This window comes from Rhineura floridana, chromosome 11, assembly GCF_030035675.1.
Source record: "Rhineura floridana isolate rRhiFlo1 chromosome 11, rRhiFlo1.hap2, whole genome shotgun sequence".
In the NCBI taxonomy this organism is placed as follows: domain Eukaryota; kingdom Metazoa; phylum Chordata; class Lepidosauria; order Squamata; family Rhineuridae; genus Rhineura; species Rhineura floridana.
In genome coordinates, this window is record NC_084490.1 from 16860674 (window position 1) to 16873653 (window position 12980).

Sequence of the window (12980 nt, forward strand, 5' to 3'; positions counted from 1 at the left end):
GGGAGTCAAAGGTGTACTAAAGAACGATAAGGAAATTGCAGAGAAGCTAAATGAATTCTTTGCATCTGTCTTCACAGTGGAAGATATAGGGCAGATCCCTGAACCTGAACTAACATTTGCAGGAAGGGATTCTGAGGAACTGAGACAAATAGTGGTAACGAGAGAGGAAGTTCTAGGCTTAATGGACAATATAAAAACTGACAAATCACCGGGCCCGGATGACATCCACCCGAGAGTTCTCAAAGAACTCAAAGGTGAAATTGCTGATCTGCTAACTAAAATATGTAACTTGTCCCTCGGGTCCTCCTCTGTGCCTGAGGACTAGAAAGTGGCAAATGTAACGCCAATCTTCAAAAAGGGATCCAGAGGGGATCCTGGAAATTACAGGCCAGTTAGCTTAACTTCTGTCCCTGGAAAACTGGTAGAAAGTATTATTAAAGCTAGATTAACTAAGCACATAGAAGAACAAGCCTTGCTGAAGCAGAGCCAGCATGGCTTCTGCAAGGGAAAGTCCTGTCTCAGTAACCTATTAGAATTCTTTGAGAGTGTCAACAAGCATATAGATAGAGGTGATCCAGTGGACACAGTGTACTTAGACTTTCAAAAAGCGTTTGACAAGGTACCTCACCAAAGACTTCTGAGGAAGCTTAGCAGTCATGGAATAAGAGGAGAGGTCCTCTTGTGGATAAGGAATTGGTTAAGAAGCAGAAAGCAGAGAGAAGGAATAAACTGACAGTTCTCCCAATGGAGGGCTGTAGAAAGTGGAGTCCCTCAAGGATCGGTATTGGGACCTGTCCTTTTCAACTTGTTCATTAATGACCTAGAATTAGGAGTGAGCAGTGAATTGGCCAAGTTTGCTGACGACACTAAATTGTTCAGGGTTGTTAAAACAAAAAGGGATTGCGAAGAGCTCCAAAAAGACCTCTCCAAACTGAGTGAATGGGCGGAAAAATGGCAAATGCAATTCAATATAAACAAGTGTAAAATTATGCATATTGGAGCAAAAAATCTTAATTTCACATATACGCTCATGGGGTCTGAACTGGCGGTGACCGACCAGGAGAGAGACCTCGGGTTGTGGTGGACAGCACGATGAAAACGTCGACCCAGTGTGCGGCAGCTGTGAAAAAGGCAAATTCCATGCTAGCAATAATTAGGAAAGGTATTGAAAATAAAACAGCCGATATCATCATGCCGTTGTATAAATCTATGGTGCGGCCGCATTTGGAATACTGTGTACAGTTCTGGTTGCCTCATCTCAAAAAGGATATTATAGAGTTGGAAAAGGTTCAGAAGAGGGCAACCAGAATGATCAAGGGGATGGAGCAACTCCCTTACGAGGAAAGGTTGCAGCATTTGGGGCTTTTTAGTTTAGAGAAAAGGCGGGTCAGAGGAGACATGATAGAAGTGTATAAAATTATGCATGGCATTGAGAAAGTGGATAGAGAAAAGTTCTTCTCCCTCTCTCATAATACTAGAACTCGTGGACATTCAAAGAAGCTGAATGTTGGAAGATTCAGGACAGACAAAAGGAAGTACTTCTTTACTCAGCGCATAGTTAAACTATGGAATGTGCTCCCACAAGATGCAGTAATGGCCACCAGCTTGGATGGCTTTAAAAGAAGATTAGACAAATTCATGGAGGACAGGGCTATCAATGGCTACTAGCCGTGATGGCTGTGTTGTGCCACCCTAGTCAGAGGCAGCATGCTTCTGAAAACCAGTTGCCGGAAGCCTCAGGAGGGGAGAGTGTTCTTGCACTCGGGTCCTGCTTGTGGGCTTCCCCCAGGCACCTGGTTGGCCACTGTGAGAACAGGATGCTGGACTAGATGGGCCACTGGCCTGATCCAGCAGGCTCTTCTTATGTTCTTATGAAGTTCTTGTCACCCTGCTGTTACATGGCTATATATGAGAAAGAATAATGGGAAAATCCAGCTAAACGGTTCTGTTGGTGTAATGGAACTTCCCCAACCTCTCCTCTTTCCATAAGACTTGCCCTGGAGGGTTGGAACCCCCTGGACCAGATTTAGGGTTGTGCAAGGAGAGGGCAGGGAAGTTCTGTTGCGCTGCTTAAAGTCCTTGCTCTAGCAGAACTGATTATTTTTTTTATTTATGTATCATTACATTTCTATCCCACCTTACCTCCAAGGCAGTCAAGGTGGTGTACATGGTTCCCCTCCCTCTCCATTCTATCCTCACAACGGCCCTGTGAGGTAGGTTAGGCAGAGAGACTGTGACTGGCCCAAGGCCACCCAGTTAGCTTCATGGCTGAGTGGGGGTTTGAACCTGGGTCTCCCAGGTCCTAGTCCAACACTCTAACTGCTATGTCATACTGGTGATATTTGGATACCGCTCTATGTATTTATTTATAGCATTTATGCCCTGCCCCAAGGAGCTCAGGAAAGAGTACATGGTTCCGTCACCACCCTTGTAGCCTCACAACAACCCTGTGAAGTAGGTTAGGTTGAGAGAAATTCACTAGCTTAAGATCACACTGTCGGCTACATGGCTAAGTAGGGTTTTGAGCTCCCTGCTCCTAGCCTGACCCTCTCTCCTTTAGCCTAGGGATGGGGCATCTCAGGCTCAGGGGCCAAATGTGGCCTTCCAGGCCTCTCTATACAGCCCTCACAACTCTGCCCAGGCATGACCCTTGCCCAGGCCATACCCCTTACTGGTTCTGCCTCGCACCTTCCTCTAGCTTCACCTGAAATATGTCCTTGAACTGAGATAATAGCTCTTGCTTGCCTGCAGAGACAGAGTGGTGTGTGTGTGTCTGTCTGGCCTGACACACTTTTGCCACACTTACCATTAATATGCAGCCCCTGGGAGGATGCCCAGAAGGAATCTGGCCCTTGGGCTGAAAAGGGTTCCCCATCTGCGCTCTAACCACTATAACATGTCAGCTACAATAACTAATATTAGGGTAGATTTTACTCAAGCCATAAGTGGCCCCGCAATTCTTTAGAAAGGCTAACTGTGCCCCTGTGTATGTGGTGATTTTTGCTATATTATGTCTTTCCCGCCCACCATTTCAGGGGCCAGTCACTTACCTTCCTCCCCAAAGGGCCGCCCACACTTGACGCAGCAGAAGTGCTCCGGGTGCCAGTTCTTATCCAGGGCGGTCACCATTTTCTAAATGAGTCAGATGGGCGGGGGTGGGGAGAGAAATGACAACGTCTGTGAGGAAGTAACAACTTGCTAGCAATGCATCAAACAGGAGGTGACAACTCTGCATCTACCAGGCTCACTCCCTGTTATTTCTGCCTCCCCTCCCCCCGGTGCTTTTTCATTATGACAACTCTCTGCAATGGGTTGGTATAGTGCTGAATTTTGTGACACGAGACTGCATTCCTCAGCCTCCAGTTGCATGTTCTGGGGCTAGACTACACTCTCTGCAGCCTCACACACTTCATTGTGTTTGTACAGTGTGGCCCAGCACAGCAGCAATATTCGGACACTACACACTACTGCACTGTTGCTCTGTATCTGAGGGTCACCAGTATGGTGACCACGGGCACCAGTGTGCCTGCCAGTACCTCCTATGGCTCCCACAAAAGATCTCAATAAATATCCCCTGAAAAAAGCCACAGTGCACAAGAAGCTGTTTGCTCTTCCTGCTCAGTTCCTATTTGCACTGGTACATTTCCCCTTAAACATGCTCAAGCCTCATTGGATGCCAGTGTTGGACACCCACCCTCCCTTCGGTTCTAAGAAGTGCAAAGAGCTTCTCTCTGTGAGCAAGTAGGATGGTGGCTGATGTCGGTTCCTTTTTCCCATTGATGGAGGCCATGCCGGTACCATTGTGTGGTCCTGTCTCTTCTTGGGCTCTTTTGGATGTGGCAGCCATTTTGTGTTATGCCATGCCCCCATGACAGCCATTTTCTGACTGGCGCTCACGGCACTATCTCAAAATTCCAAATGTGCCAATTGGCCCTAAGAGGTTGGAGAGTCCTGTGTGCTGTTAGTGTATTCAACTACATTTCCAAATACAGGAGGCTGCTCCGGATTACACTGAACTCTGACACACTGTGCATGCTTGGAACATCATACACTGTGGTGAACTTCACTGCATTAGACTGCATTTTCAAACAGAAATCTGAATTTAAATGCAGTTCCTCAGACATCATATTACGCTGCTCCTGGACTATATTTTCAAGTGCCATGTTAAAAATTTCTTAGAATAATTTACGTCGCCATTTGTTTAGAAAAGAAATACAAAGGCAGTTTGCCGACAAATAAAACAACAAAAGATCACAGTAAAATCAGCTCAATAAAACAAAGTTACCATGTGCTACACCAGGGGAAGCAAATCTGGAGCCATCCTGGATGTTGTTCACCTCCAGCCAGCATGTCCAATGGGTCAGAGATTATAACAACGTATGGAGGACACCGCTTTGACTACCCCTGTACCACAAAATGGCACACTGCAGTTCAAAATGCTGCATTTTCCAACTTGGACAACACCACAGGACATTCTTTTATCTCCGATTCCAGAACAGAGGAAGCTGCCTTGTGCCGAGTCAGACCATTACTGTATCCAGCTCAGTATTGTCTTCATTGACTGGCATCGGGTCTTCAAGGTTCAGAGAGGGGACATACCCAGTCCTGTCTAGAGATGCTGAGGACTGAACCTGGATCTTCTGCATGCAAAACTGATTCTCTGCCACTCAGCTACAGCTGTTCCCTGATAGCTATTGACACCTTGAAGTAGAGCCTCCATGAACAATCATAGTGTACCTCTGAGTAGTATACCCATGTCCTCTCCCCATGCAGTCACTTGTATCTCGCCACTACTTCAAACACTGCAAGCTACTGCTGTGCACTGAGGCAGGTCACACCTCAAAACACTACCGCAGTTCTACTGTGCACTGTGGTGTCACACTGCAATTATTCACTGTATGCTACAACCATGCCTTGAGCTGCAGGAGTGCCATTTTCAGTTTTGGGGGCGAGGGGAGTTTCAGTTTCGGGAGAAATACTGACAGCAGGTTCAAAGCACTGTCTTGGATATATTCAAAGGGTAAAGGGCAAAAAGTAGCTGCTGTTTTATTTTAAGAGCATTCAATGTGAATATTTTTTGTAGAAAGAACGTAAGAAAAGTCTGCTGGATCAAGCCAGTGGTCCATCTAGTCCAGCAGATGGCTTACAAAAGATTTAATGACCAGAGATCTAGGAGTTTGTGAGCAGTGGTCTGAATCACAGGGAAGAAGAACTGTACCCTTCTCACAATAAATAAATAAAAAATGATGCCCCTGGGCAATATCTCTCATGGCATGAAACCAAAGGAAATAAATCAGGGGTAGCTAGCCTGTCTTCCAGATGTTGTTGGAGTACAGTTCCTATCATCCTTGGCCATTGTCTATGCTGGCTGGTGCTAATAACCCCTGGAGGGTACCACGTTGGCTACCCCCAAAACAAATGAACAAATCAACAGTCTGCACTCAAAAACTGTTGCCTCACAAAACTGTTCAATATTCAACTGCCTCTAGCCATTTTCGGTTTCGGGGGCAAAGTTTTTATTTCCCTGTATAAAATAAAACACGTGATTTGTGTGTGTGTGTGAGAGAGAGAGAGAGAGAGAGAGACTCTTTTGTAAGCCCCTTTGAGAGCCTCTTAGGGCTCTAAAACAGGGTGTAAGTACTGCAAATCAATCAACCAGTCAACTGCACTGGGCAATAGGGAGCAGCCGAGGGGTTGGGGCAACTCACATCCAGGATGGGTTCATTGCAGAGTCCACAGCGGGGCGAGAAGAGCTGGAAGTAATCCTTCTCGCAGTACGGGGCACCGTCCTTCTCAAAGAAATTGCTGCCCCCCATCTCCTTCTGACAGTGGGTACAGACAAAATGCTCTGGGTGCCAGGTGCTCCCCAGTGCTGTTACCACCTGGGCAAAGAAAAAGAAGAAGCAGGAAGCCAGGGTTGCAAAGGAAGGGAAGATACATTTGACTTTAGGTAGTGACAGAGGACTTTGGGAACATGTCATACACACACACACACACACACACACACACAAGGTGGCACACATCTGATCACACTATACATCCTACAGCGTCCTCTTACAGAGGAGAGCCTAAGTCAGCAGTCCACTGTTCACAAGGTTGACGTCAGCAGATCTCACAAGATCTAGACCCCCCCACTTTTACGCATATCTTATGTTTTGCATAAGATGGGTGACAATGTTTCAGTTTCTCTCCATTTCTCATTTTCCCAGCCTTAAATTCAGATCTCTACATCAGCTTCCAATTAAAAAAAAAAGGTCCTCATGAAAATTAATCAGCATTTAACATGAATTTCTCCTAACACACACATTTGTATCCAATTCTGCCTAATATACAGGTTTCTGCAATTTCCTCATGCAATTTTTGTGTGTTATTTTCAATAACAATGTGTAGAAAAATGCATATACTAGTGTAAAGTGGCATATAAACTGAAACGAATGCTGATGAAAGTTAAAGAGGAAAGCACAAAAGCAGGACTACAGCTGAACATCAAAAAGACTAAAGTAATGACAACAGAAGATTTATGTAACTTTAAAGTTGACAATGAGGACATTGAACTTGTCAAGGATTATCAATACCTTGGCACAGTCATTAACCAAAATGGAGACAATAGTCAAGAAATCAGAAGACGGCTAGGACTGGGGAGGGCAGCTGTGAGAGAACTGGAAAAGGTCCTCAAATGCAAAGATGTATCACTGCACACCAAAGTCAGGATCATTCAGACCATGGTATTCCCAATCTCTATGTATGGATGTGAAAATTGGACAGTGAAAAAAGCTGATAAGAGAAAAATCAACGCATGTGAAATGTGGTGTTGGAGAAGGGCTTTGGACTGCGAAAAAGACAAATAATTGGGTGTTAGAACAAATTAAACCAGAACTATCACTAGAAGCTAGAATGATGAAACTGAGGTTATCATACTTTGGACACATCATGAGAAGACATGATTCACTAGAAAAGATAATAATGCTTGAAGGAAGCAGAAAAAAAGGAAGGCCAAACAAGAGATGGATTGATTCCATAAAGGAAGCCACAGACCTGAATTTCCAAGATCTGAACAGGGTGGTTCATGACAGATGCTCTTGGAGGTCACTGATTCATAGGGTCGCCGTAGGTCACGGTCGACTTGAAGGTACATAACAACAAACATGCATTTTTGTACACATTAATTGGCTGGAGAACTGCAGGGCAAAATTTGGTAAAGTGTATTTCGAAGAATGGCTGTGTTTCAGTTTGTGTGTTGTTTTGGAAAGTGCAAAATAGGTAAGTTCTCCTTTAAATGTGAACTGAATTGAATTTCTCCCCCATCAGCATTAACTATATGAGGGGGGAGGCAGTGTGGTGCTTCCAGAAGTTCCTGGACTATGGCTCCCATCAGCCCCAGCCAGCATGACCAGTGGGAAGGGATGATGCAGAGTTGTAGTCCAATAGTATCTGGAGGGCCACGGGTTCCCCACCCCTGGTCTAGAAGGTACCACATTGCCAACCAGGGTCTGCATTTCAGCTTCAGTTCCACACCCCCCCCTCAAGATCCTCAGCTTCTAGGCTGGGTTGATTGAGCCACAGGAAAATGTACTCTCTCTCTCTCCCTCCCTCCCCTCTCTCTCTGTCTCACTCACTCACTCACTCTCACACACACTAGGGTTGCCAGGTTCAGGGCCTGAGACTGATCCTGTATCTTTAGGAGAAGAGAAAGTCAGCCAAGTGCAGGTGTTCTTCCAACCCTGTAATGGGAAAAACCACAAGGCGGAATGCTCCCTCCCCCCTGCACAACTTTTAAAGATATAGAAGACCTCTTTGTTGCCAGGCCCAGCCTCCAAAAGGTCTTCTGTATCTTTAAAAGTTGTGCAGGGGGAAGGGAGAATTCCACCATGTGGTTTTTCCCATTACAGTGTTGTAAGAACACCTGCACTTGGCTGACTTTCTCTTCTCCTAAAGATACAGGATCAGTCTCAGGCCAAGAACCTGGCAACCCTAACACACACGGAGGGAGGGAGGGAGGGAGGGAGGGAGAGATTGATCCCTGGAAACACCTGAAAGCAGCTAGGTGGGTTCCAACCAGGGTAAGTTGTGAATGGCTGGAGGATTTGGCAGGTTTCACAGCATCCAGGAATTACCAACAGCCCATGGCTGCTCGTGGCTCCATGTCAGCGGGGCAGCAGAATCTGCTCTAGGTTTTAGTTTGAACTTTCAAGTTTTCCTACCTTTGGTTATCACCTACCCATGTGTCTGCCCTCTAACCCCTCCATGTAGAAGCCTGCTCTCTGCCAGAAGGCGCTCACCTGCCCTGCGATGGGTTTCTGACAGGAAGCGCACAGCCCCTTGGCAGTGGTGGAGATCCCTTGGCGGCTGAGATCCGATTCCAGCATCACAAGCATGCTATCCAGGTTCCCACTCGGCTGGGCTGGGGACGTCTGTGGGGGCGCAGCAGGGAGGCTGGGGCAGACAGAGGAGACCACCGGCAGCTGTGCTGAGGACACTCGAGTGGGGGCTGGTGGTGGCGACACCGTTGTGGTGGTAGAGGAGGCTCCTGGGAGCTAGAATATCAGGGAGCCACAAGGAAGAGACTGTTAAGAGTAGGGCTGAGGATAGATTTCTCAGAAAAGAAATTTCCAGATGAATTTTTCAACATTTCCTTTTTTTCAGCACCACCTGAACTGAGGGAAGAATTTCAGTTGTCCCCTGAAGACTGTTTTGGCAAAACAGGCTCTCCAGTTTCATCATCTGTGAATCTGGGGAAACCATGGCTCCAGTTTTAATATTGTTTGATATTATTTTATTATTGTTGAAGGAAGCAAAGGGCCTAGCTCCTAACCCTTCCAATCCTCCTCTCTTTCGCATCCTTAACCCACCAATAAGAACTAGCTACAGAATGTCATTCAACACTGAGTGAGCTGGAGGTCCTCAAAAGAGAATATTCTGAGGGGAAAAAACTTAGAAAATTTCACCTCCCCCACCAGAATATTTAGAGGAATTCCCCTCCTTCAACGCTGCTGCCTGCAAATACGGTGCTGAAGTTTAAAGAGTCATTTTCACTTAGTCCTAGTAAAGAGCCAACTCTGGATTTATTACCTTACACTGCTGGCATCAATGTGCTCTCCACATTTGGTTTCTTTCTAGAATCAAGCAGTCAATCTTTATCATCAACCAATGGCAGCAGAAAATGTTGGGGGGGGGGAAAGGAGTCAGTCTGTGGAAGCTCATACATGATTTTGGGATGAATTTTCCACAACTATAGAGCAAATGACTAACACCCCCAAACCTGCAGGGAGGGAGGTAGACTGTCTTCCTCCTCTTATTATGATGAAGCAGGATTTGTCCTTTCTGCAACATGTGGGATTTGGGTGAATTGACAATACGCTTTTGAAACAAGAATCAAGTTAAATCATTATAATAATATCTAAAGCAGGGGTGGAGAACCAGTGGCCCTCCAGATGTGGTTGGACTCCAGCCCCATCAGCCCCAGTTGGCATGGCCAAGAGTCAGGGAAAATGGGAGTTGCAGTCTTTTGATGGACTACGATGATGTTAGCTGTGCTGTGGAAGCTTTCTGCTGCTGTTATTGGGGACTGCTTTGTGATTTGTTTTTAGTGAATCCCATCTGTTGCTGTGTAAATATGCTTTTATTGTAAGGTATTTTTACTTATGCTCTTAAATAGGTTGTATGTTATTCAGTGACCTTTTTGTGTAACAAGCAATGAACAAGTTCAAATCATCATCGTCCAGCAATATCTGGAAGGCCACAGGTTCTGGAACTGGGTGCAATTTGCCAATTTCTCTGAGGAAGTTCATGGCTAACAGGCGAGAAGAACACCTAGCAAAACTTTTCAGAGACTTTCTGCACAGCTCCGCACCAGGCCAAAAGATCTTGTGTCTATCCAGAGCCATTCTATCCTCATTCAGATGGAAGAGAGCCACAACTGTGTATAATTTGTACTAAAAAAGAGAAATCAATCTTCTATGCAAATTTTGCACTGAAGAAGCAGAATTCTGCAAGTACAAAACAGATTTTTGCATAATTTCTCAGACAAATAATTTCTACCCTGACTTTCCTAAACTCCGAGGAAGCTTGATGGCTCGAACATATGTGTGCAAAGAACCGTGTCCTAAACTGTGGCTCCTAGAAATCCTGTTCACACACACACGCATTCTTCTGCAATTTTGCCAGGTTTTGCTGCCTCTCTGCAGCCATAAGGACTAGACACTTGCTTTTTCAAATAATGCTCTTGGGGTTTTCAGGGTACCTAATTCTGCACCCAATTCCTGCATATGTAGGTTGCTCCTGTCAAATCACACACAGCCCTGGAAATAATGTGCTTCTTCCCCCCCACCCCAAACCGCTATTTATCAGTCCCAGTGCAGCATGAGCCCCACACTCACATTGCTTTGGACCCGGAAATCTGACAGAGAGGCCATGAGCTTGTCCAGCTCCAAGGTGGCAGACGTGGCAGACGGCTTTGCGGGTGGAGGAGCTGCTGACCTGGGAATAAGAACATAGCATCAAAGAGAGGAAGGGGACCGCAATGTGGTTCTCTCAATTGCAGCTTGATTCTGAGACACATTCTGTGCACTTCCTTGCAGTAACAGACCAGGTTCAGGAGATGCGAGTTACGAGTTCAACCCCCACTTTGGGAGCCATCTACAGAAACAACGATGACTTCCGTGGCTCAAAAGTAGCACTGATGGAAAAACTCCACCCGTGCAGCTTCCCCTGCTCCAGCAGCACTGTGATATGAAAAGCTGCAAGCTGGGAAAATTCTCCCCTTTCGATAAAACTCTCAGAGATACAGAAGCTCTCCATGGTGTAGGAGCTGGCCACACTAAGTGCCACCTCTGCCGTCGGCTCCTTAGGCAGCCTTCTCTCAGTTCTCTAGCCTGTAAATGGAAAAACTCTCAGCCCATCCTCGCTGTGTTGTTGTGAAGGGGACTCAAAAGTGTTTGCATTTGAACTTGGCACACAGAAGACAACGTTAAGCCCTTACAAACATCAAGGGTGGAGGCAAGCTCTGTGGCAGCAGTTGGGAATCTCTGTTTTGCTGGCAGTGGCGGCTGGTGGCTCCATGTCACTGTGGCAATAGAATCCACTCTGGGTTTTAGTCTGAATTGTCCAAGGACAGCTCCTTGAAAGCTCAGACTAAAACCCAGAGTAGACTCCCCTGCCCCACTGACATGGAGCCACCAGTTGCCACATTTCGCAGACTTAATTAGGGCCGGCGCAGATCCCAATTTGGCCCACGACACTGTTCCATTCAAACCATGCCCGCTATCTGTGACTTTAGGTGTGAGGCAGGTATGGACGAGGCTGCAAGAGCTTAAAGTGAGTTCTCAGTTGTTTCTTTGCAAGCAGGACTCCCAGTCAGAGCCACTCAGCTGACGGGCGATGAGAGGGAGGCCCGCCAGCGCTGGGAGCGTGCCTTCAAAGCAGCTTGCTGTAGCCATCTGCAGAGGGAAAATGCAAATGGACTTCAACGAGCATCCACAATCACTTCAGCCCCTTTGAACCCTTTGAGTATCAAGCGATTGATAGATGGGCAGTCCTGGGGAGTTCAGCCCAGGGAATTCACTGTCTGGATCCAGTTCCCCACCTCTGCTCTATGGCAAGGGTGGGGAACCTGTGGCACACCTGATATCTTTTGAGCTACAGTTCCCATCATCCCTGATCATTGGTCATGCTAGTGGGCCTGATGGGAGTTGGAGTCCAACAACACCTGGAGAGCCAGAGGCTCCCCATCCCTGCTCTGTGGCAAATCGGTCTGGGATGCAAGTGGCAGCTTGTAACAAAAACCTCTTTGCCAAGACCCAAAACGCAGCTACTTCTGGGGCACCGCTTGCTTATTATTCGTCCTCTTCAGTCCAACAGCCATCTGCTTACCGGGACAGGGAGCTGGCGTCTATAGAATCTTCCGGCCTGTCTTTGCCCTTGTCCGCACTTGGGCTTTTGCTGGATGGGAACTGTGACATTATTTCATCTACGGGGGGAGAGAAATTTTAAAAATCTCTTTTAATCACTTGCCATTACAGATGCTCACCATGGGAGGGCAGCACCTGCTACGCTTTTAAGAGCAAGGAGGACACTTCAGCAGCACTTTGCCCTGCATATCTTTCTGTGCCAGAGTTTAGCCATGGAACACAGGGAAACATTTAACATGGTGGCAGTGCCTCTGAGAATATGCAGAGTGCCCCTCTCTCACCAGTATGCGGCACAAGCATGTCTGGGATGAGACATAAAGGACTATGGGAGTTAGAACTGATTATTTGCCGGATGATACTTCTTTCTGCCCAAGTACTCTTCTGCAATTTTGCTCTATTCAGTGAATGTTGTATTTTTTAAAAATTGTATTGTTCTTTCTTCCCCTTTTTGATTTTATGTTATGCTCTTATGTTTTTAAAGCTTTGTAAACCGCTTAGAGACTTTTACAAAGCAAGTAATTAATATATTAAATAAATTAACAACAACTGGCATCACCAGGAGTTTCTGCTGATGAAATCTTTAAAAATGTCTAGGCAGAGGTAGAAGATGCAGCCTCTGCCCCCACCCATCCCCTGCCGGGCTCCTGCTATAGCAAGCAGGAGTCTAGTTTTGCTTTGCAGCGTGTGGGCGAGGAGGGTGGGCAAAAGGGTCAGTGGAAGGAGAGGGTAGCTGAACCCAGGGATGGGTGAGCATGTCCTTTTCAGTTTCTCTCCGTTTCCCATTTTTTCCATTATTAAGTTCAGTTTCCTACATATCCACATCAGTTTGCAAATTATTATTTTTTAAATGTCCTCATGAAAATTTGTCAGCATTTTATTGCAAATTTCTCCAAATAAGCACATATTCATATTCAATTTTGAAAAGCAATTTTCCCTCGTATAATGCATTTTTGCATGTTATTTTCACTAATATATGCATTTCTACGCACACTGTCCCCCATGCATTTCGGTACACATTACTGGGCTGGAGAACTGCCCTGCTAGATTCGGAGAAGTGCGAATTTCAGAAGGATG

General features: G+C 46.1%; 1 protein-coding gene across 1 annotated transcript in view; it reads right to left on the minus strand.

The window, feature by feature from the left end:
• The window catches only part of TGFB1I1 (transforming growth factor beta 1 induced transcript 1), a 36657-nt gene that overhangs the window by 8542 nt on the left and 15135 nt on the right, over window positions 1-12980 (minus strand). Inside the window, exons 5-9 of the mRNA XM_061588751.1 lie at window positions 11869-11965; window positions 10377-10476; window positions 8280-8534; window positions 5709-5882; window positions 3051-3132 (exon numbers count right to left, since the gene is read on the minus strand). Of these exons, the coding sequence (XP_061444735.1) occupies window positions 3051-3132; window positions 5709-5882; window positions 8280-8534; window positions 10377-10476; window positions 11869-11965 (708 nt within the window). The remainder of the gene's footprint in view (window positions 1-3050; window positions 3133-5708; window positions 5883-8279; window positions 8535-10376; window positions 10477-11868; window positions 11966-12980) is intronic.